The following is a 21580-nucleotide window of genomic DNA, read 5'->3' on the forward strand; positions in this document are numbered from 1 at the left end:
GGGGGGGGGGGGGGTGGGTGGGTGGGGAGGAGGGGGTTATGTGGTTCATTTCAAATAAACATAAATAAGTTGCTATTTTTAAAATAAAAAAATTCTATTTCGCAATATAACCATAAAATAACAATGTATTTTGAAAGTACATTGTCAAACGTTGGATTATACTTGCGTAGACCCGTTTTGCGCATTGTTAACTATATGTTGCTGTTTCCGGTGTCACAGGTAAAAAAGGTTTGAAGGTACTTTGTGGCGATGAAGGTCGTTCAACTAATAAAACAAAAAATATTGTCTATAAAGAGGTCCTTCAACGATTATATATATTACCAACTTCAGTGTATTTTATACACATTTCAATAATATCAATAATCTTAATTTTTTTATAATTATTCTGCAATATCTATATACATTTATATTTTATTTATGCGTTTCCCGCGTTTAATGCGCGGGTTATAATCTAGTTTTGCCTTTAATAAAAAATAAAATAAAAGGGTTATTTCGAGAAAAGAGATAGACAAGCAGGAAAAAAAACGCAAGGCAACAGCAAATAGCTGTTGGGATCGATGGAGCCAGCAGCGCCGCCGTGGGTGGCTGCAGATGGCAGTGGTTGCGGCGGCGGCCGGCAGAGGTCATTGGTGGCCGGGATGATCAGAAACGGCCGCATAACTCTCCAATTTCAGTTTTGAAACCAAATTGTGAAGGTAACATCTAAACCCTAGTAAAGATTGTGAAATTGTTGGAGTTTTTGTGATGCATTCACAGTTTGGTAAAGATTTGTATCTTAAAACGTCACTAGAAACTTGAATTATTGGAAGAATATTATATAACGGCATTGACTTAAATATTTAATTTGACAGATTTGACTTTTCTGTGGTCAAGCTTTAATTTGGATTTTTTTACGTTGTGTTAAAGTAATGGTTGTAAGATGATCATTTGTTGGGATTTTAGCTAAAACAAGACATAGAACTAAGTTAGAAGAAAGCTGAGTTGAGACTTGAGATAGTGTTTAGTGACCTAATTTTGTCAATTCCGGGTTAAATTGGGGAATGGTGATTAAATTGAATTAGATAATGTTAGTTAATAAAAATGAAAATATTATATATATATATATATATATATATATATATATATATATATACATATGCTAAAACTATGGAATGATGTTAAATCAAGTAAAAAATCAACCAAATGATAGCTGGAACAAGGTTTTGATTACATAGGGAACATATTGGAGGGGCTATATGACCTTGTAATATATTATTATCAGATATTGATGACTGCTGATAGGAAAGTGGGTTGAGGCATACTTGTTGGGTATTTTATAAACTGATATATAATTAATTAATTAATATTGATGTTACATATTACTTATATATACATCCCGATTACTAGACAAAATGTTTATTTTGATGACTATAAATATAATTCAAGAATGATCTAATCTCTTCTCCAATCTCTCTATATGTAGTCAGACTAGTAACTGTATGGCTGTGTAACTAACCCATGAGCTACATTCTAACAACTTACTTCTATTGACTTTGGACTCCAGCTTTGACTTTTGTTTGACTAATTTGTTTACTTTTCTTCTGGTATATGTATATACTATATAGTAGAGTATTGTTAAAAACAACCAACTTAGTATTGAATTGTGGAATATTATGCAAATTTAGGATATATGGTATACTACTTCTAGCTTAATTAAGAAGGACAACTGGGGATTGTTTATACTTTATACTTTATAGTTATGGCAAGAGTGTATGTACTATGTAGTGAGGGGTATATATGTTTGAAATTGAACTTGCTTATATAGTTTTGTCTTGACTTCAAAGTCGTTGAATGAAAACTTTCAAGGTAGCTCTTCATTCAATGTTGTATTCCTATAACACTATTAGTTACCAAAATGTAAACATATCTAGAATGTAAGACAAGAGAATAAAAAGAATAGCATCAATTAGTAGAAATGCCGTATATAATTATAATGTTGCTGCTCGAGATGAGATTGAATTCAATACCTAGACAATGCCTCTGTAGTACATACATTAAGTTTCAATTTGGTTTAGGAAAGGGATCGGGCTTGAATTGAGATACACTTTCAGATGGATTAGTCTACAATCATAAGTCTTTATTGGAATGTCTTTGAGTATTCTTTTTGTTTTATTAATTAAGTAGCTTATATTATAAAACAGAGCAACAAATTAAATTTGTCAATTAATTTATCAGGTGAAAACATTGCAAATAGGCATCTGCCGAATGTCAAAGATTTGGTCATAGCTTCAAGAATGCAAAATCCATTTTAATTGGAAAGGTAATTTCTTGCAAGATATTATTACTCTTTTTAAATCTGCTGACTAGTGGGCTTTCAAAAGTTCTACGTGTTGTTAACTACTTACTTTAATGTAGGTTATACATGCATTTTAGCTATCCAAAACATTCTCATTTTGTAGGTTTTTTTTTATCATTATATTAATGTTGGTTGAACCCACAGAGCATGAAAAAGATTTTATGTATTCATTATCTCTTGTGTTATGATGCTTTCCTTGTTTCTTTAATTTTACTTTTTTCTTGCAGGGTAACCCCTTTTTAATTTTATTATGTGTTTTGAGGGTTTTATTGTATATATAGATAAGGACTAACCTTGCCCTTTACTTTATTTGATTTGTTTCTTTAGGTCATTGAAGATGCATCATTATATTCCAAACCATGTTACAGGTCATTTTTTTTAAACTCGAGTGGGTGAGTTTTTCTATGTGAACCTTGTAAAATTGAAAAACACCATGTCTTGTATACACCACACTTTAATAAAATAATCAAATAAACAAACCGAATGTTTCCTGTAATTTAGGGAACCCAAGTGTCAAAGATATAACATAAACTTTGGGGGCTACTTTGTGGACTTTAAGAATCATATGTGAGGTCTACCGTGAAACTATTTAGAACTATTATGTACTATTGGCCTGCTAACATATTCACAAGTTCGTGTATCATTTCCCACTTAAATATATTGAAATAATAATGTAGTTTTTTAAATTCACAAGTTCATGTATCATTCTTGACTTCAATACATAAAAATAGTAATATAGTTTTAAAATAATGTGATTCAGGAGCTTGTAAGTATTAGATTACACTTTGAATAAGTTTTAAAATAAAAAAAATATATATATTTTAGGTATTTCTGTAAATCATTAAATTTCAAAATCAAGTTTATAATCTTTAATTATGATAAGTCTTAAAACCATCATATATATCGTTTTTGTGGGCAAATGCATTTACGTGTGACATGGGGAATAGATTTAGCCAAAAATCACTTTCATTGACTGAGAGAATTAAAAAGAAAAATAGTCCATGTCCAAAGTAATACAATTTTGTGGATACAAATCAAACATTGATTTCCATGTCTTGTTTTGGTCAAAGGAAAAGTAAATATAGATAGACTAAGCATGTAGTCTTGTGGATACAAATTTTTAATTGACTTCCAAGTCTCCCATGACAATAACTTGTTTGACACATCACATGCATGGGCTACATAGTCATCATATTTGTAACTTGTAAATTTTCTGTTATAAATTAAAATTTATTTTCATATAAACTCCACAAAATGCAATGTCAAGTCTTGTACCCTTCTCCAGCATACTATTAAGAAAATAAAAAAAAAATGTAAAACCTCCATAAAGACATCACCTGACAAGGAAAATAAGAATCACATGGCAAGACTCTGCCTGAACATTGTAATTTATATAACATGGTGTTTTATCAGGTTTATATATATATATATATATATATATATATATATATATATATATATATATATATATATATATATATATATATATATATTGATCTCAAAGGATTACCCAGAAGGGTATAAATACAATAAACAAGGAAAGCTATAAAAAAGCAGACAATCATGCTATACAGAATGTAGATAAGCATAAAAGATATTATCCGAATGTAAATAGATTTCCTTTACTTGACACATTTACCTTGTTACATCAAATAATAATAAAAAGAACTTATTCTGCTATATCTAGTTTTTTAAATCGTTAAACCTAAAAGTCAACTTTATAATTTAGAACAATAATTTATAAAATTTTATAAACTATTTTCGATTTCTCAAACACATAAATGCTTGTTTGTCAATACTGTGTGAAGACTTGTGACCAAATAATTACATGTGCTATGCGGAATATACTTTGGACCAAAACCACTTATTTTGATTAAGAGAAAATTAAAAATGAACCAGGCCCAAAAGAATACAATTTCGTGGATACAAATTGTCCATTGACTTCCATGTTGGCTTCAAAGTATGCGTAGCATTTCCGACTTAAATATATTAAAACAATACTATCGCTTTTAAACTCACAAGTTCGTGTATTTTAATATATAAAAATAATGATATATTTTTTTAATAATGTGATTTAAGAGATTGTATGTATTAGCTCATGAACAAAACAATACAATTTTGTGAATACAAAATCATGTGGATACAAAATTTCCATTGACTTCCAAGTCTAACATCACAATAACTTGTTTCATCACAACTTTTCTTGACCACCAGAGTACTGTAGCAGTGAATGATGTACTGCTTAGTTTGCAACTTGTAATTTTATTTATTGTCATATACACTCCACAAAGTGCAATGTCAAGTTTTGTCCCCTTCTCTAGCATACTGTTAAGAACATGCTAAAAAACCAAAAATTAAAATAGGTTTCCTTTACTTGACACATTAACCTTGTTACATCAAATAATACTAAAAACAACTCATTCTGTTGTATCTAGTTTTTTAAATCGTTAAAACTAAGAATCAACTTTATAATATAGAACAATGATTTAAAAAAAATTATAAACTATCTTTGATTTCTCAAACACATAAATGCTTGTTTGTCAATATATAGGTTTCAATTCATAAACTGTTAAAGACTTGTGACCAAGTAATTACGTGTGCTATGGGGAATAAACTTGAACCAAAACCACTTATTTTGATTAAGAGAAAATTAAAAGTGAACCTGGACCAAAACAATACAAGTTTGTGGATACAAATTGTCCATTGACTTCCATGTTGACTTCAAAGTCTTATGTATCATTTTCTTGTGAACAAATTCCCAAGTAAATGTATCATTTCTACTTAAATATATTAAAACAATAATATTGTTTTTCAATTCACAAGTTTGTGTATTTTAATCTGTAAACATAATAATATAGTTTTTATAAATAATGTGATTCAAGAGATTGGAAAATATTAGCTCATGAGCAAAAAATAAAATTTGGTGGATACAAATTAAACATTGATTTCCATGCCTATTTTGGGGGAAAAGTAAATATAGACAAAGACCAAAAGCATGTGGATAAACTTGTTTTATCACATTTTCTAGAACGCTTGAATACTGTAGTAATGAATGATATACTGCTTAGTTTGCAACTTATAATATTGTTGTGATGAATTAAAATTATTATTTTCATATAATAAAATAAGACGAATAAACAAACTGAATATTGCATGTAATTTAGGAGGCCAAGGTCTAATACCAGTATTTTCAAAAAATAATAATAAAACTAAATGAACTTTCTTATGTATCATAAAGTGTGAACATATTGATTAGTAATCTTAAACACTGTTTTTTTATTTAGACTTAATAATAATATCAAAATAATAACATGATTTCTAAATAATGTGATTTAGAAGCTTGTTAGCATTAGATTTCCACTCATTTGACATGTTCAACCCATCTAACAGTTTCATATTTAGCCACGGTTTTAAATTCCCAGCTTATAATTGTAACTATCACTTAAAAATATTTATAATGTATCTATGATTTATTGAAATGGAAATGCGTATTTGTCAAATACTGCATTTTATTCAATTCTAATTTGTTAAAAGATTGTGGTGAAATAGAATTGCATGTGCTGTGTGGAATAGTCTTGTCCCGTAAACCACTTTTTGTGATCCAGATAAAGGGCGTGTTTGGCACGGAGCTTTTGGAAGCGTTTGGGAGCTTCTAGCTTTTGGCTTTTGATAAAACACTCTAGTTTAAACAAAAAGCTTCGTTTGGCAGTACGAGCGTTTAGCTTTTAGTTTTAACAAAACGCTCCAATTCTAAAAGCTACTTCATGTAGCGTTTAACAAAACGCTCCTGAGCTTTTGAAATCAATTTCCATAATTATCCTTAAAAATATATTTATATATTTATTTATTTTTAATCAATTGTCCTTTTATGTAATTTTATATATTTCAAAAGCTTCCAGCTACTTTTGGCAAACATTCATATAAAAAATAAAAGCTACAGATTCCCGCTACCAGCTACCTGCTACACGCTTCCAGTTACCCAGTACCAGTTAACCGCTACCCGCTTCCAGCTAACAACTACTTTTACCAAACACGCCCAAAGAAAACTTGCAAGTTTGTGGTTACAAATTTTTAATTGACTTCCAAGTCTTCCAATATTGCAACAAGTTATTCTTCATTAATTTATGGCTTTATAAATGTACTAGTTACTTCATCATAAGAACCCATCACTTCATCATCACAACTCATCTGCTTGCTTCAATTTTCTTCTAAACTAAAATTAAGTTAGGGTTGATAATGGGGAATTGGAGGGGTTTGGGTTTCCATCTCATTTTCGTATGTGTGTTTTTGTTTGCAGCCACATATTCTTCTTTGGGGGTTGGAAATGTTAGTGTCATTTGCTCTGAGCAAGAGCGAGTTGCTCTCCTCAAGTTCAAACAGAGTGTTGAAGATCCTTTTGGAATGTTGTCATCATGGGTTGGAAATGAGTGTTGCATGTGGGAACGAATCCAGTGTGATGGTGTCACTGGAAATGTTCAACGCCTTCATCTCAAAGCACATGACTATTACTACATAACTGCTAACAAGGTGAGTTCTTCTTTGGCAGAGTTGAGGCATCTCAAATACCTCGACTTGAGTCAGAATTATTTTCAAGGAAGTCGGATCCCTGAGTTCATTGGATCATTGAAACAGCTGACCTACCTCAATCTCTCTGATGCTGATTTTTAAGGTATTATTCCTCCTCGCATTGGAAATCTTTCTAATTTAAAGGTTCTTGATCTCAGTTCAAACCATCATGAGCTGAAGGCAGATGATATGGCATGGGCTTTTGGCCTTTCGTCACTCGAGCTTCTCAACTTGAGTTCAGTGGATCTTAGTGGAGCACAAAACTGGGACATGATGCTTCACATGATTCCCTCCTTAAAAGAGTTAAGTTTGTCACGTTGTAGACTTTCCAATGTTAATCTTGGTCCTTTTCTTAATTCCAGTAGAATACTTCCTAATATAAAACACCTCGATCTTGGCTACAATTCTTTCAAAGGTCCACTCCCCTTCCTTCTTCAAAACATGACATTTCTAGAATTCCTGGATCTTTCATGGTTTGATCTTGGTTTGGGATCAAACTTTGCAAAATTGCTAAGCAGATGATCCCTTCTTTGTCAGAGCTGCATTTGTCAGATTGTGGGCTTGATAAGACGCATCTATCTTCTCCTCATCTTAATTCCAGTACACTTTCTAACATCCAGCACCTCGATCTTAGCAATAATTTACTTGGAGGTATATTTCCATCTGTATTGACAAACATGAGCTCCCTAGAAGTCCTTGACCTTTCAGGTACCATGCTGAATTCATCGATTCCTACTATGCCTAAACTTCTAGAGCTTCATCTTTCTGGTAACGAGTTTAAGCAGATTGAGGATGTTGGAATCTGGAGACAGTGCCACCTGAAACAATTGCGTGTGACACATAATGTGTTCCGTATGGAAATGTTGTACTCACCAAAAAACGCATCAGAATGCTCCCAATATTCTTTGGAGTTGCTGGAATTAAGTCGGAGTTTAAATGGTAGAATTCCAGAAACACTTGGAAGATTGGCGAATTTAAGACACCTTGATCTATCACACAACAAACTGACTGGTTCAATCCCTGAATCTGTAACAGGATTAAGATTTTTACAAGTACTTGATCTATCTGAAAACCAGTTGACTGGTCCCATTCCAGAATTCCTTGGGAACCTTACCCAACTTGTCCTTTTTCCAACAAATTGAATGGTTCAATTCCAGAATCCCTTGGAAAATTAGCAGCTTTAACAGAATTGTATCTAGTATCTAATTTATTAGACGGGACTATTCCAGTTTCGATTGGGCAACTTGCCAAACTCCGTACTCTCTCTATCTCTAACAATTCTTTAGAAGGAGCGGTTACCGAAGCCCATTTTGCTAATCTTTCAGTGTTGAAGGACTTGGATGCTTCTTCTAACACTAAGCTGACATTCAATGTTTCATGTGGGTGGATACCTCCATTCCAGTTGATATATCTTAGTCTCAGCTCTTGCAATATCGGGAATGGATTTCCGCAGTGGCTTCGACATCAGAGGAAACTTCAATGGTTAGAGTTGTCCAATGCTACACTTTCGGGGCCGCTGCCCACATGGCTGCGGAAGATGCCCCTCATTCCTTATTTAGATCTCTCTCACAACAAACTCAGCGGATCTTTGAAAAACCTTCCTAATGCAGGAAATGGTGATGCATATTGGCCTTTACCTCTATTACTTCTGGAATATAACCTTTTCAATGGTTCAATTCCAAGGTCATTATGCAGAAGAACATATTTGGAAGGGCTTGATCTTTCAAGAAACATGTTAAGTGGGAAAATTCCCAACTGTGTGGGGAATCTGCAGGGTTTGACTATCATGAGTATAAGCTCAAATCAGCTCTCTGGTGCCATTCCTAGCTCAATTGCTCTTATTTCATCATTATTTTGGTTAAATTTGAACAAAAATAACTTTACTGGTGAAGTTCCTCCAGAATTAGGGAATCTACAAGGTTTGGGAGTCTTAGATTTGGGTGACAATAAATTATATGGAAATATACCCAATTGGATAGGGAAAAAACTTACATCTATGGTGGTTTTGAGTTTACACAAAAACAACTTCACTGGTAGAATTCCTCCATCTCTTTGCAAAAGTTCAAATCTTCAAATTTTGGATCTTGCATACAACAACTTAACCGGAACCATCCCTCCGTGTATAGGAAACTTAAATGGCATGGTTGTGGGCCACTTGATGAATGCGTATTCTTCAAATATCGATCATGATATGAATGTGATTCAGGTCATGAAAGGTGTTGATCTTGAATATACAACAACTTGGGATATGGTTTATAACATGGACCTTTCAAGCAATAAACTTGTGGGAGAAATACCAGTCGAGCTAACTGCACTTAACATGTTGGTGGGTCTGAATCTGTCTAATAATCATCTGAGAGGGGGTATTCCAGAGAGCATTGGAAAGATGATGAATTTGGAAACTCTTGATTTCTCCAAAAACGAGTTGAGCAGGAGCATCCCTCCAAGCATGGCAGCTTTGACTTTTTTGAGCCATTTGAATTTGTCACACAACAACTTGTCAGGACAAATTCCAACAGGAAATCAACTGCAGACGCTTATTGATGATCCATCAATATATGCTGGGAACAAACATCTATGTGGACCTCCATTGCAAAACACTTGCTCAAATCATCAAGATCCAACAACAAGAAGCAAGAAGAAACACAAAGCAGCTGATGAGAAGATGGAGGTATGGTTGTTTTATGTGGATATAATGAGTGGTTTTGGAACAGGGTTTTGGGGTGTTATTGGAGTTCTGATGTTCAAGAAGCAGTGGAGACACAAACTTTTCATGTTTGCTGAGGAAACCATGGATAAGATATACGTTGCAGTTGTGGTAAGAGTTGCCAAGTTCAAGAGAGGAAGAGAATAGCTGCATAGATCATGTGGAATGCAAGTAGTTCTTGAATGCATGTTATCAGTGATAGTTTTGCTTTTGAGATATGCTTATTCTAATGTATTACTATTTGGATTTTGTATTTGTATGACCTTTGTCATATCAGTGTTGTTTAGAGGTGCTAATTTACAAAATTTCTTTTGGATTTGGTATTTATACATGATCAAGTTGTAGATTTAGATTACTATGTATTTGAGTTGTAGGATTTTCTTTTTCTTTTTAATTCTCGACCTTCTGCTGCTGCTCTCACTCCCAACATGCTGTTGTATCCCCCGGTTTTCATCTACATTGGTCCAAGTAAGTAAGAAACATGTAATTGACTCGTTATTTATTTCTTCATTTGTAAAATTTCTAGTTTTTTCATGTATAGAAAGAGGATGTTTGGGTGAAAGGTGGAGTTTTTTTTTGTTGGATTTGGTATTTAGAGAGGACTATGGTCTAGTATGAATCTGCAATGGCAGTGATCTTGGTTGATTGTTTGATTATATTTTCATGAGTCTGCAAGTTATGAGATTAGATTAGGGTTAATCTCATATTTTTGTGTTTGTTTGTATGGTGTTCAGTCTATTCAGACAATCACTCTGATTGACATGAAGTTGTATTGTTGGTATTTGTTATAGAAAACTGTTGGTTTTGGATAGGATAGGATAGCTATGTTTTTCTCATCATCATTTATGTTATGTAATCCTCAACAAGGCATATCATCATTGACAATAGATGTAAAGAGGATCATAAAGTCACTTCTGATACTATATTATTTCTAAGTTTATGATATTTTGTCAGTTTTTTTGATTTTGGATTTTTCTTGACTCATCCCCCTTTCTACTTATGTGTTTTAAGTTTTTCATATATTGTATCATGCGTAACCTTGTTCTTTACTTTATACATTTTGTTTCTTAATTTAGATCATTTTGAGTGCATCATCGCATGGCTCTTCATGATTGCTCCTCTCCACGTGTTCGTGTATCTCATTCCCGACTTAGATATATCGAAATCATAACATCGGTATTTAAATTTACAATTTCGTGTATCATTTCAAGAGATTGTAAGTATTAGATTACACTTTGGATAAGTTTCAACGTGCTCCCAACCTGTTTGTTTCTTTGTCACTTTAGCCCAACCAATTTATCACTTTTATTTTAAAAAGTTTGTCATCTTATTATTATTTTTTTTTGCATATGAAGGGAACCAACTTGTGTTTTACCGGCTAATTAAGGTAACAAACCCATTATAACCGGTTAGGTTTGTTATTTGGCTTTTTTATTTGGCTAGAAAGTGTTGACATGTAGCTTCGTCATTCTAATTTCTTCCCATCTGTCAAACTTTCATCTACATATCAATCATATGGCGGTTGGTTTAGTGATAAACTGATAACAATTATAAAGTCTTCCCATATGTGGAGATAAAGGCAAGAGAAAGGCGCGTACACACACACATACACATTGCTCAGTTTCATCCCCTGCCTCCCCCATTACCAAAACTCTAGTGCATACAGAGAAGTACTTAGGAAACGCGTACAGAGGAGACGCATGTGTTCATACACATCTCCTTCCTTTTCAATTTCAGTTATTTCTGACATTTTCCTCAATTTCTCGATGCCTTCCTTCGATTGTGTGTTTTGTCCGTTTAGTTTCTCATCGAACATAATCACTCTATTTCTATTTTAGGTATAAACAAATTGAGATTTTCTATTAGAGATTCTGATCATCAAATTTTACAGAAATTTTTTTCGTTCCATGTTTTAGAGTCCCATGGAAATTTGACTTGAAGTTCAATATATAAAAAGAATCGCTTGATATAAATTTTGTGTTCTTTTTGCTCGTTAGTTTTCAGGATGAATTTGGGAATGGTTTCTGGTCAGTGGTCAACCAACTTCAGGAAAATTGATTATCATGTTCAGAACCGTCAAAGCTCCTCCCATGTGTGTTACCTGAAGGAGGTCAATGTTGTCTAAACATGGTGGCGATTGAGTTGAGTTACACACAACGATGATAAACGACCCCTACAAAGAATCTGGTAACTCCACCTTATACTAGGCTTTTGTAATCGTAGGAGGTGGTGGTTAGATCAGAGGGCGACATCAATGGGGGTTGTTGGAGATGATAACAAGGAGACATTGATTTTTGAGAAGATTGATCACAAGAAAAGCAATTTCGAGTAGTTGATGATCTACAACGAGTATTTTGGTCTCAGAGTGTGTGAGAACGGTTGTTGACAGTGCAGAAGACATATCTGGTCATCAGAACAGCAAAATAAAGGTCTTACATCGTCGGAACATTTGGTGTCAGCGTTTCTACCTGCAGTGGCAGCCAGGATACAAAGAATCATTGTGGTGCTCGTGTAAAGAACAATATGTAGAGGAGTAAGATGTTAGTGATTTTAGCGTCACCATGTCATTTTGTGTAACTTGAATTAGCATGTGAGCTAAGGGGCTTCTTAATTTGTTTTCTAATATGTGTACGAATTGGTACGGAGTGCACGCATGTATAAGATCAAATTAGTAGCCGGTTCGATGACTAGTCGGGGGTCTGGGGGCAGCGCCCCTTTGGTGGGGTCTAGGGGTAGCGCCCCTGGGGTCCCGCTAATGTGATATTTTGATTCTTGAGGGTGATTATGGTAAAACTAACGAAACTCGTTAGTTTTAGTAACCCTAAATCCCCATTAAAATCTGGATTACCCTAACTTGCTTCTAAAGGAATCCATAGCGGCCCAACCCTAATGAAACCCTAATATCGTTTATTATATAAACGACTCTTCTTTTCAGAAAAATAGGACGATCTTAAGCTCTCGTTTTCAACATACTTTCAAAAATCCTCTAGCATATTGGCTTACGATTTATGTGCCTAGAATCGTAAGTGTCCACTATGATTATCCTAGGATGAATTTCTTGTAACTCAGGCATAGGGTAGAAATATCAGTTCGGAAAGTGATATTACGATCCAAGTTGGTATCCAGATCTCCACCATAAAACCTAAATTTCTCAACATTCAAACTGATATTTACTATTCTTGGAGATGGGTGACTCAAACCACTAAGTTTGCAAAGCTAGAGAAGTTCGAAGGTGTCGACTTCAGGAGCTGGAAGAAGAAGATGCACTTCATGTTGACTACTCTGAAAGAAGCATATGTACTGACTACTCCAAGACCAGCGGAGCCAGAGGAATGTGTTGTTGAGACTATTGAAGAGATAAGAAGAGACAGAAGTGGGACAACGATGACTACATCTGCGAAGGTCACATTTTGAACGGTATGTATGATGCTTTATTTGATATCCATAGTGAAGCCTTGTGTGCCAAGGAGTTGTGGGACACCCTTGAGTTGAAGTATATCACCAAGGATGCTTCTAGCAAGAAGTTTCTGGTCAGTGACTTTAACAATTATAAGATGAATGACTCAAGGTCTGTTACTGAACAATTCAATGAACTCCTTGGCATATACGGTCGGTTTAAACTGCACCATATGAATATGTATGAGTCCATTGTTGTGTCAACCATCATTGACAAACTGCATCCATCCTGGAAAGACTTCAAACACAAGTTGAAACATCAAAAGGAGGAATTGTCTTTGGTTCAACTTGCTAGTCACATTCGTATTGAAGAATCTCTTCGTGCGAAGGAAAGTGAAAAATCTGAAAAACCCAAAGGAAAAATTGAGCCTGGACAACCCTCGGTTCATATGGTTGAAAACAAACCAAGGAACCAGAACCACAAAGGACATGACATACGTAAGCAGGAACATGTCCCAAGCAACTCCAACAAAAAGAGAAAGGATCTGGTTTGTTGGAGGTGCAATCAGGCTGGGCATTGCAAGCATGACTGTCGTGTGAATTTGGGCAACAATAGTGCTGGAAACAGTGGAGTCAATGGGAAAGTGAACGGGTCTTCGGCCCAAGTTAAAGGAGGTCAGTTTTTGACCAACTTTGATAATTCTAATCAAAATTATGTTTATTATGTTTTCATTTATCCCTGAATCATTCTATGTGCAGGATGATGATGTTGCTTGGTGGATCGACTCCGGAGCAAAGAACCATGTATGTAAGGATAAACGGATGTTTGAATCATTAACTCCGCTTGAAGATGGGTTGGTGCTGAAAATGGGAGACGATTCTTTTATTCTTATTTGTGGTTTAGGTGTCGTGTGTCTTGAATTTACGTCTGGAAATACAATTAAGTTATTTGATGTTTTGTTTGTTCCCAAGATTCACATGAATCTTGTTAGTTCTAGTTGTTTGAATTCTGCTGATTTTAAACAAGTTATTGAGTCGGATAAGTTTGTTTTGTCTAAGGGTGGAATGTTTAGTGGCTTTGGATATTTAAATAATATAATGTTTCGTTTAAATCTTGTTGACAAATCATTACCTGTTCAAAATTTTGCGTTTTTGTATCTTTTATTTCTAATGTTGATAAATCTATGTTTTGGCATGTAAGATTAGGTTATGTCAACTTTAGAAGGATGCATGAGATGTCAAAAGATGGATTAATTCTAGCCTTTGATATGGCATCTAATAAATGTAAAACATGCATGCTTACAAATGTGACAAAACATCCCTTTCCTAGTGTCACTAGAAATCCAGCTATTTTGGAACTTATACACAGTGACCTGTGTGATTTTCATTCCACTCCTTCTTTGGGAAATAAAAAGTATGTAGTCACTTTTATTGATGACTACACTCATTTTTGCTATGTGTATTTGTTACATTCCAAGTATGAAGACTTAGATAAATTCAAAATATACAAAACCGAGGTGGAATTGCAGTTGGACATTTCGGTTAAATGTCTCAGGTAGGGGTGCAAATGAGCCAAGCTACTCGCGAGCTACTCGGGATCGGATCGTTAAAATCTCGACTCGAAATCGATTTTAAACGAGTCCGAGCCAAGCTCGAGCTTAATATTAAGCTCATTTATTAAACGAGCTCGAGCTCGAGCCTATGTCATTAAGCTCAATTAGGCTAGCTCGCGAGCCTAAACGAGCCTTTATATAATATAATTTATTATTATTTATATATAATAAAATAAAAACATATTATCAGAATTTTGGATTTAGGGTATTAGTAAACGACCTTCTTAACGAGCTCGAGTCAAGCTTAAGCTTATTTAGGCACGTCTGATAAAAAACGAGCCGAGCCCGAGCCCGAGCCGAGCTTGTATAATTCTTTACGAGCTCAAGCCGAGCTCAGTACAAGAAAACTCGAATCGAGCCGAGCTCGAGCTCGAGCCTCATATAACTTAAACGAGCCCGAGCCAAGCCTGGCCAGGCTCGGGCTCGGCTCGGGCTCGGCTCGGCTCGTTTGCTCCCCTAGTCTCAGGACTGATAGGGGAGGTGAATATATGGATCCCATATACTTCCAATCAGTGGGTATCATTCATGAGACCACGACACCTTACACGGCCCAACAAAATGGTATTGTTGAACGTAAAAATCGAGTTTTAAAGGAAATGATAAACTTGATGTTGTCTTACTCGAGATTGAGTGAAGGATTATGGGGAGAGGCCATGTAAATTGTTATACACGATCGTTGATACAAATTGTCCATTGACTTCCATGTTGACTTTAAAGTCATGTGGGGCATACAAAGAAACTACTTGGATCTCTTATGTATCATTTTCCTGTGAACAAATTCACGAGTTCTGTGTGTCATTTCCGACTTAAATCTATTAAAATAATAATATATCTTTTTTAAATTCATACAAGTTTATGCATTTCAATATATAAAAATAATACTATAGTTTATGCAAGTATTAGATTACGATATAGTTTTTTCATCCACATGAAAAGAAAAATAGCCTATGGCCAAAAAAAATAATAATTTTGTGGATACAAATCAAACATCAACTTCCATGTATATTACGTTTGTCATTGGAAAAATAAATATAGATAAAGGCCAAATGCATATGGATATAAAATTCCCATTGACTTTCAAGTCTCCCATCATAATGTTTGATTGATGTACTCATTAGTTTGTAACTTGTAACTTTAGTGTGATAAATTAAAATTATTAATTGTTTTCATATTATAAAATAAGACAAATAAAATAACCAAATGAGACAAATAAACAAAGTGAATGTTGCATGTGATTTGGAGAGACGGATGTCTCAAATGTGAGGTCTACGTTGAACATCTTGGTTAAATATCTTGAACGTAAATTACAGAAATGGTCACTACTATTTTTTAATCAACTACAGTGTTTTCAATTGTAACCCACCGCCGTTATGATTTGATTTGGTTTTGGTTAGGCTATGCTCCCTAACAAATATTATATGATTAAATTGCCCGTAACATATTATTAAATTTTTTTCTAAATTATTCTTTTTATTTTTTATTTTAGGGTAAATTACAGAAATAGTACATGTGGTTATAAAATAATTTTCGATTGGGTCCTTGAAAGATTTTTATTGCTGATTTGATCCCTAGGGTTTTAATTTATTTTGAATCAAGTCCCAATCATTAACATTGTTTATTTTCTTCCGTTAAATACTTTTAAATTACTATTTCACCCTTGATGTATTATTTTGAATCAAGTCTCAATCATTAACATTGCCCACCAGCCCTTTTAGATCTCTTGTCGTCAGTTTCTCACACCCATAACAAAAAACAAGGGTATTCATTTATTTGGAATTTTTGTTCATGAAATGCATATGGGTCTTCTGTTAATGGTTTGTATTAGAAAGTAACACAAAAAGAGTGACGCCGGAACCTTTTGAAGATTTATGGACTGCATGTAAGATGAATATTGATGGATTTGAAGGGTTCAAAAATGGTGGAATGGGAAGACGAAGTCTAGGTTCAAGAATGGTGGAACACGAAGACGAAGAGTAAGTGTAAGATGAATATTGATGGATTTCCTGGAGAAGATGAAGTTGTGGTCTTGTGGGTGGTTTCCCGGGTGGGTTGGGTCAGAGGCGGACGCAGGATTTCATAGTAGGGGTTGCACGGGAAGATTAGGGGTTGCACGGTAGTAGAAAAAATAAAAAATTTTAAAAATTTCAAAATTTTTTCCACTGCGGCCGGAAAATTTAGGGGTTGCCGGTGCCACCCCGGAACCCCCCTAAATCTGCCACTGGGTTGGGTAAAGGAGTAATGGGGTTAATATTTGGTTTATAGAATCGATTTGAAGGTTGTCATGAATGTGCAGGTTTTTGAAAGGCTAATATGTAGGTCTGATGCTTGGCAATTGGTATCAATTTGCATATTTTATAAGGGATTGGGCTTTTCATATGGAATTGATTTGCAGGTCCAATGCTTGGGATCGATTTGCTTTCATAGGGTGGATATGAAGATGTGAGGAAGAGGGAAGGCAGAGGTTAGGCCGGTCTTCTTTTATCAATTCTAAAAAAATTATAAATAATACAAAAATAAGTTAAGAATAGTAAGGTTATATAAGTAAATTCACATACTTTTAACATTTATAAACTAAATGGTGTTAATAATAGGTGACTTAGTTATAAACTAAATGGTGTTAATAATAGGTGACTTAATTCAAAATGACAAAATTGCAAAAATGGTCCATGTGGTATGCAAATTTTTGGGGTTTTAGTCCAAACAGTGACTTTTTTGGTTTCGTAGTCCTTTTGGAGTGGTTTATATGTGAAAATGGTCCCTCCGAAAATTGAAATGACTATAATACCCTTGGGGTATTTATTTTTTATTTTTCTTTCATTATTCTTAAAATTTAATATTTATTTATTTATTTTAACAATTAAAAAAATAAAAAAGGTCTCTCTCTCTCTCTCTCTCTCTCTCTCTCTCTCTCTCTCTCTCTCTCTCTCTCTCTCTCTCTCTGCAAATACAAACTCAAGAACACATATTCATATTCATGAACATACACTCATGAAACATCCCAAAAATACGACCCGAAAATTTCATTTTTTTTAAATATAACAAAGATCATAAAACTGAGTATCGCATAAAAATCATACGTAGTGTATCTTAAACCGTAATAAAACACTGTGAGAAAAACTGTATCACAACTGTATCAAACATATCGAAGAAACTGAATCAACTCCCAGGACAAAAACTGAAGCTATGGTGTGTGCGATGCCATCAACCTGAGCTCTTCCCCTTGCTTGCGGAAGTACCTAAAACCAAAACTGAAACTGTAAGCACGAAGCTTAGTGAGCTCCCCCAAACTACCACATACCATACTATACATATAAAGCACATACTGGGCCTTGCCCACTGCATCGAACCGAGGTTCAGACTAACTGGGGCCTTGCCCCCTGCATCGGACCGAAGTCCAGAGACTGACTGGGACCCCGTCCCCTACATCGGACCGAAGTCCGGACTAACTGACTGGGACCCCATCCCCTGCATCGGACCGAAGTCCGGAAACTGACTGGGACCCCGTCCCCTGCATCGGACCGATGTCCGGAAACTGACTAAACATAGCATAACATATCAACTAGCATAAACACATATACTGCATACTGCATCGGGCCGCTGCCTGGAACACATAACGCATAACACATAAATCCTGTTCGAGCCACGAAGGCATCAAACATACTAACTACTGCATCGGACCGAAGTCCGAAAACTACTGCTAACTGAACGGGCCGGCATTGTGGCCTTAGACCCGTTCCTACTGGAAGGAAACTCACCTCGTGATCTGGCTGCTGAGTGTATGGCTTTGGAAACTATCTGCTGCTGCTCCGGTATCTCCCCGGCTACAATTCCACAAATACACTCAATCAAATACTAATAACTGCATTGGGGTAAAACGACTCTTTTACCCCTAGCTAAAGTCAACCCTCCCGGTCAAAGTCAACCTACAGTTGACCTGACTCGCCGAGTTGGGCCGCCAACTCGCCGAGTCTCTATTCTCACTTCTCAACCCTACTCGTGGCTACTCGTCGAGTATGACATTGACTCGAAGAGTACCCTCTCGATTCAAGAACTCAGGCAATCTGCATCCGACTTGCCGAGTCATATGAACAACTCGACGAGTTGGTCTTGAGCTAAGAAGATTGTCTTGGACTCGCCGAGTTGTATGAACAACTCGTCGAGTCCCTCCATCACTGAGTCTGCCCTCCAACTCACTGAGTCCACTCTACTACTCACAGGTTCCCACTCGACATCACTCAAAAGGGGGAAAAATCGGGACTCGCGACTTGACTTGCCGAGTCGTTCTTCCGACTCGCCGAGTCGCATCCATGCAGCTACTCTAAACTCGATTCTGCTTGAATCCAGCGTCTAAAACTTATAGATCTGGGCTTCCTTAGTTCGATTAACACGTAAAGATTCTATCTTTACGTGTCCATAAGCATCCATGAAGATTATAAGGCTCAAAAAGCCTAATAAAGGCTAGATCTAGGGCTCTCATGCAAAGCAACTTCAAAAAGGCAATAGATCCGGGCTCTACAACTCCTAAATGAACAGATCTAGGGATATCTCGACCTATTAAGGCCTCCATACGACTATAAGGTTGGAAAAATACATCAAACTAGCCCTAGAAATGTTTTAATGGAGGTTTTAAGCATAACACATAAGGATTTCGGGAAATACCTCAATGAACTCCGATTTTGACCTTGGATCTTTGTTCTACACCTCTTCTCTTTGGTCCTTCCTTCTTCTTCTTCTTCTTCAAGCCTTCAAGAATCCACACAAAACACTTAAATCAATCAAGGGATGGGTTTAGGGTTTCTCACAGCTCTCTGAGGGTGAAGGAGGCGAGTTTGGGGCACATAACACTGCTTAAATAGGGAGCAACCCGAGGATTTAGGGTTTCTTCCTGGCAGGCAGACTCGCCGAGTCCCGAATATGGACTCGCCGAGTCTCCGACTAACATGTGCTCGAAATCCGTTCCCTACTCGACGAGTCGGGCTATAGACTCGCCGAGTCCCTCTTGAAAACTTCTAAATAAATGCCATGGAAGCAACATACCAGAGACGGGTCGTTATAATTCTCCCCCCACTTGTCTCAGACTTCGTCCTCGAAGTCTGCTACGGCTGAATCTGCAAATAACTCCGGGTAGTGCTCTCTTATTTCCTCCTCAGCCTCCCACGTCCACTCAGACCCCTTCCGATGCTGCCACTGCACCTTCACTAACTGAATTACCTTGTTCCTCAAGGTCTTTGTCTTCCGGTCCAGAATCGCGACCGGCCTCTCGATATAATTCAGGCTGCTATCAACCTGAATATCTTCTAAGGGAACAATTGCTAACTCATCCACCAAACACTTCCTCAACTGAGACACATGGAAAGTGTTGTGGATCTGGCTAAGCTCTACTAGAAGATCCAACCAATAAGCAACCCGACCCACTCGGGCCAAAACCCTGAAAGGACCAATGAACCTGGGACCCAGCTTGCTCCTCTTCCGAAACCTAATGACACCCTTCCAAGGTGAGACCTTCAAAAGGACCATATCGCCCACCCAGAACTCCAAATCTGAACGCCTCCTGTCGGCGTAGCTCTTTTGCCGACTCTGCGCAGTCTGCAGTCTACTACGGACCTGCTGAATCAACTCGGTCGTCTTGAGTACCACCTCTGTGCTCCCAACGACCCGCTGACCGACCTCGCCCCAACAAATCGGGGTCCTACACTTCCTCCCATAAAGCATCTCAAAGGGAGGTCGATCAATGCTCCAATGATAACTGTTGCTATACGAAAATTCCGCTAACGGAAGATACGTATCCCAACTGCCACCGAATTCTAGAACACATGCCCTGAGCATGTCCTCGAGAGTCTGAATTGTCCTCTCACTCTGCCCGTCTGTCTGAGGGTGGAAAGCGGTGCTGAAATGGAGACGAGTACCCATCTCGTCGTGAAACCGCTTCCAGAATCTGGATGTAAAACGGACGTCTCAGTCTGACACCACCGATACCGGCACTCCATGACGTGCCACCACCTCACGCACATAGATATCGACTAACTTTTCCGCCGATATGCTCTCCTGGATCGATATAAAATGAGCACTCTTTGTCAACCGATCCACTACTACCCATATCGAATCTACCCCAAGTGCGGTCCTGGGAAGCTTGGTGATAAAATCCATGGTGATGTCCTCCCATTTCCACACGTGAATGTCTAACGGCTGCATCTTGTCGTGAGGCCTCTAGTGCTCCGCCTTGACCTTCCTGCAGGTCAGGCATCTCTCAACATACCAAGCGACATCCCGCTTCATGCAGGGCCACCAATAATCGGGTCGAAGATCTCTATACATCTTCGTCGCCCCTGGGTGGATAGAAAATCAAAACTTATGAGCCTCGTCCATCAACACCTGTCGTACCCCACCCCAGTACGGTACCCACACTCTCCCATGAAGGGTCAGCAATCCCCGAATGTCATAATCAAACGAAGCTACTCGACCCACTATCCTCTCACACTTCTGCCTCTCCTCCTTGAGGCCCTCAACCTGAGCCTCCCTGATCCGTTCCAACAACGGAGTAATCACTGTCATCCTCAAACACAAATCTCTGATAGGGGCTGCTGACACCTTGCGGCTTAGGGCGTCGGCCACCACGTTGGCCTTCCCTGGATGGTAAAGGATCTCACAATCATAATCCTTCAGCACGTCCAACCACCTCCTCTGCCTCATGTTTAGACTCAGCTGATCCATAAGGTACCTCAAACTCTTGTGATCCGTGTAGATAGTACAACGGACCCCATAAAGATAATGTCTCCAAATCTTGAGGGCAAACACAACCACCCCCAACTCTAAATCATGGGTAGGATAGTTAGCCTCGTGAGGCTTCAACTGTCCTGAGGCGTAAGCTATCACATGGCCTCGCTGCATCAATACTGCTCCCATACTTGTGATTGAGGCATCACAGTAGACTACAAAGTCCTCTACTCCCTCTGGCAAGGTAAG

At 36.9% G+C, this 21580-nt stretch overlaps 1 protein-coding gene across 1 annotated transcript; it reads left to right on the forward strand.

The window, feature by feature from the left end:
• The first annotated feature begins 7419 nt into the window (after positions 1-7419).
• On the forward strand, positions 7420-9755 carry LOC128127760 (receptor-like protein EIX1). Its single transcript, XM_052766444.1, has 2 exons — positions 7420-7984; positions 8059-9755. The coding sequence occupies exons 1-2, from the start codon at positions 7420-7422 to the stop codon at positions 9753-9755; spliced, it is 2262 nt and encodes a 753-aa protein (XP_052622404.1).
• Positions 9756-21580: the final 11825 nt, after the last annotated feature.

This window comes from Lactuca sativa, chromosome 8 (genome assembly GCF_002870075.4).
Source record: "Lactuca sativa cultivar Salinas chromosome 8, Lsat_Salinas_v11, whole genome shotgun sequence".
Classification (NCBI taxonomy): Eukaryota; Viridiplantae; Streptophyta; class Magnoliopsida; order Asterales; family Asteraceae; genus Lactuca; species Lactuca sativa.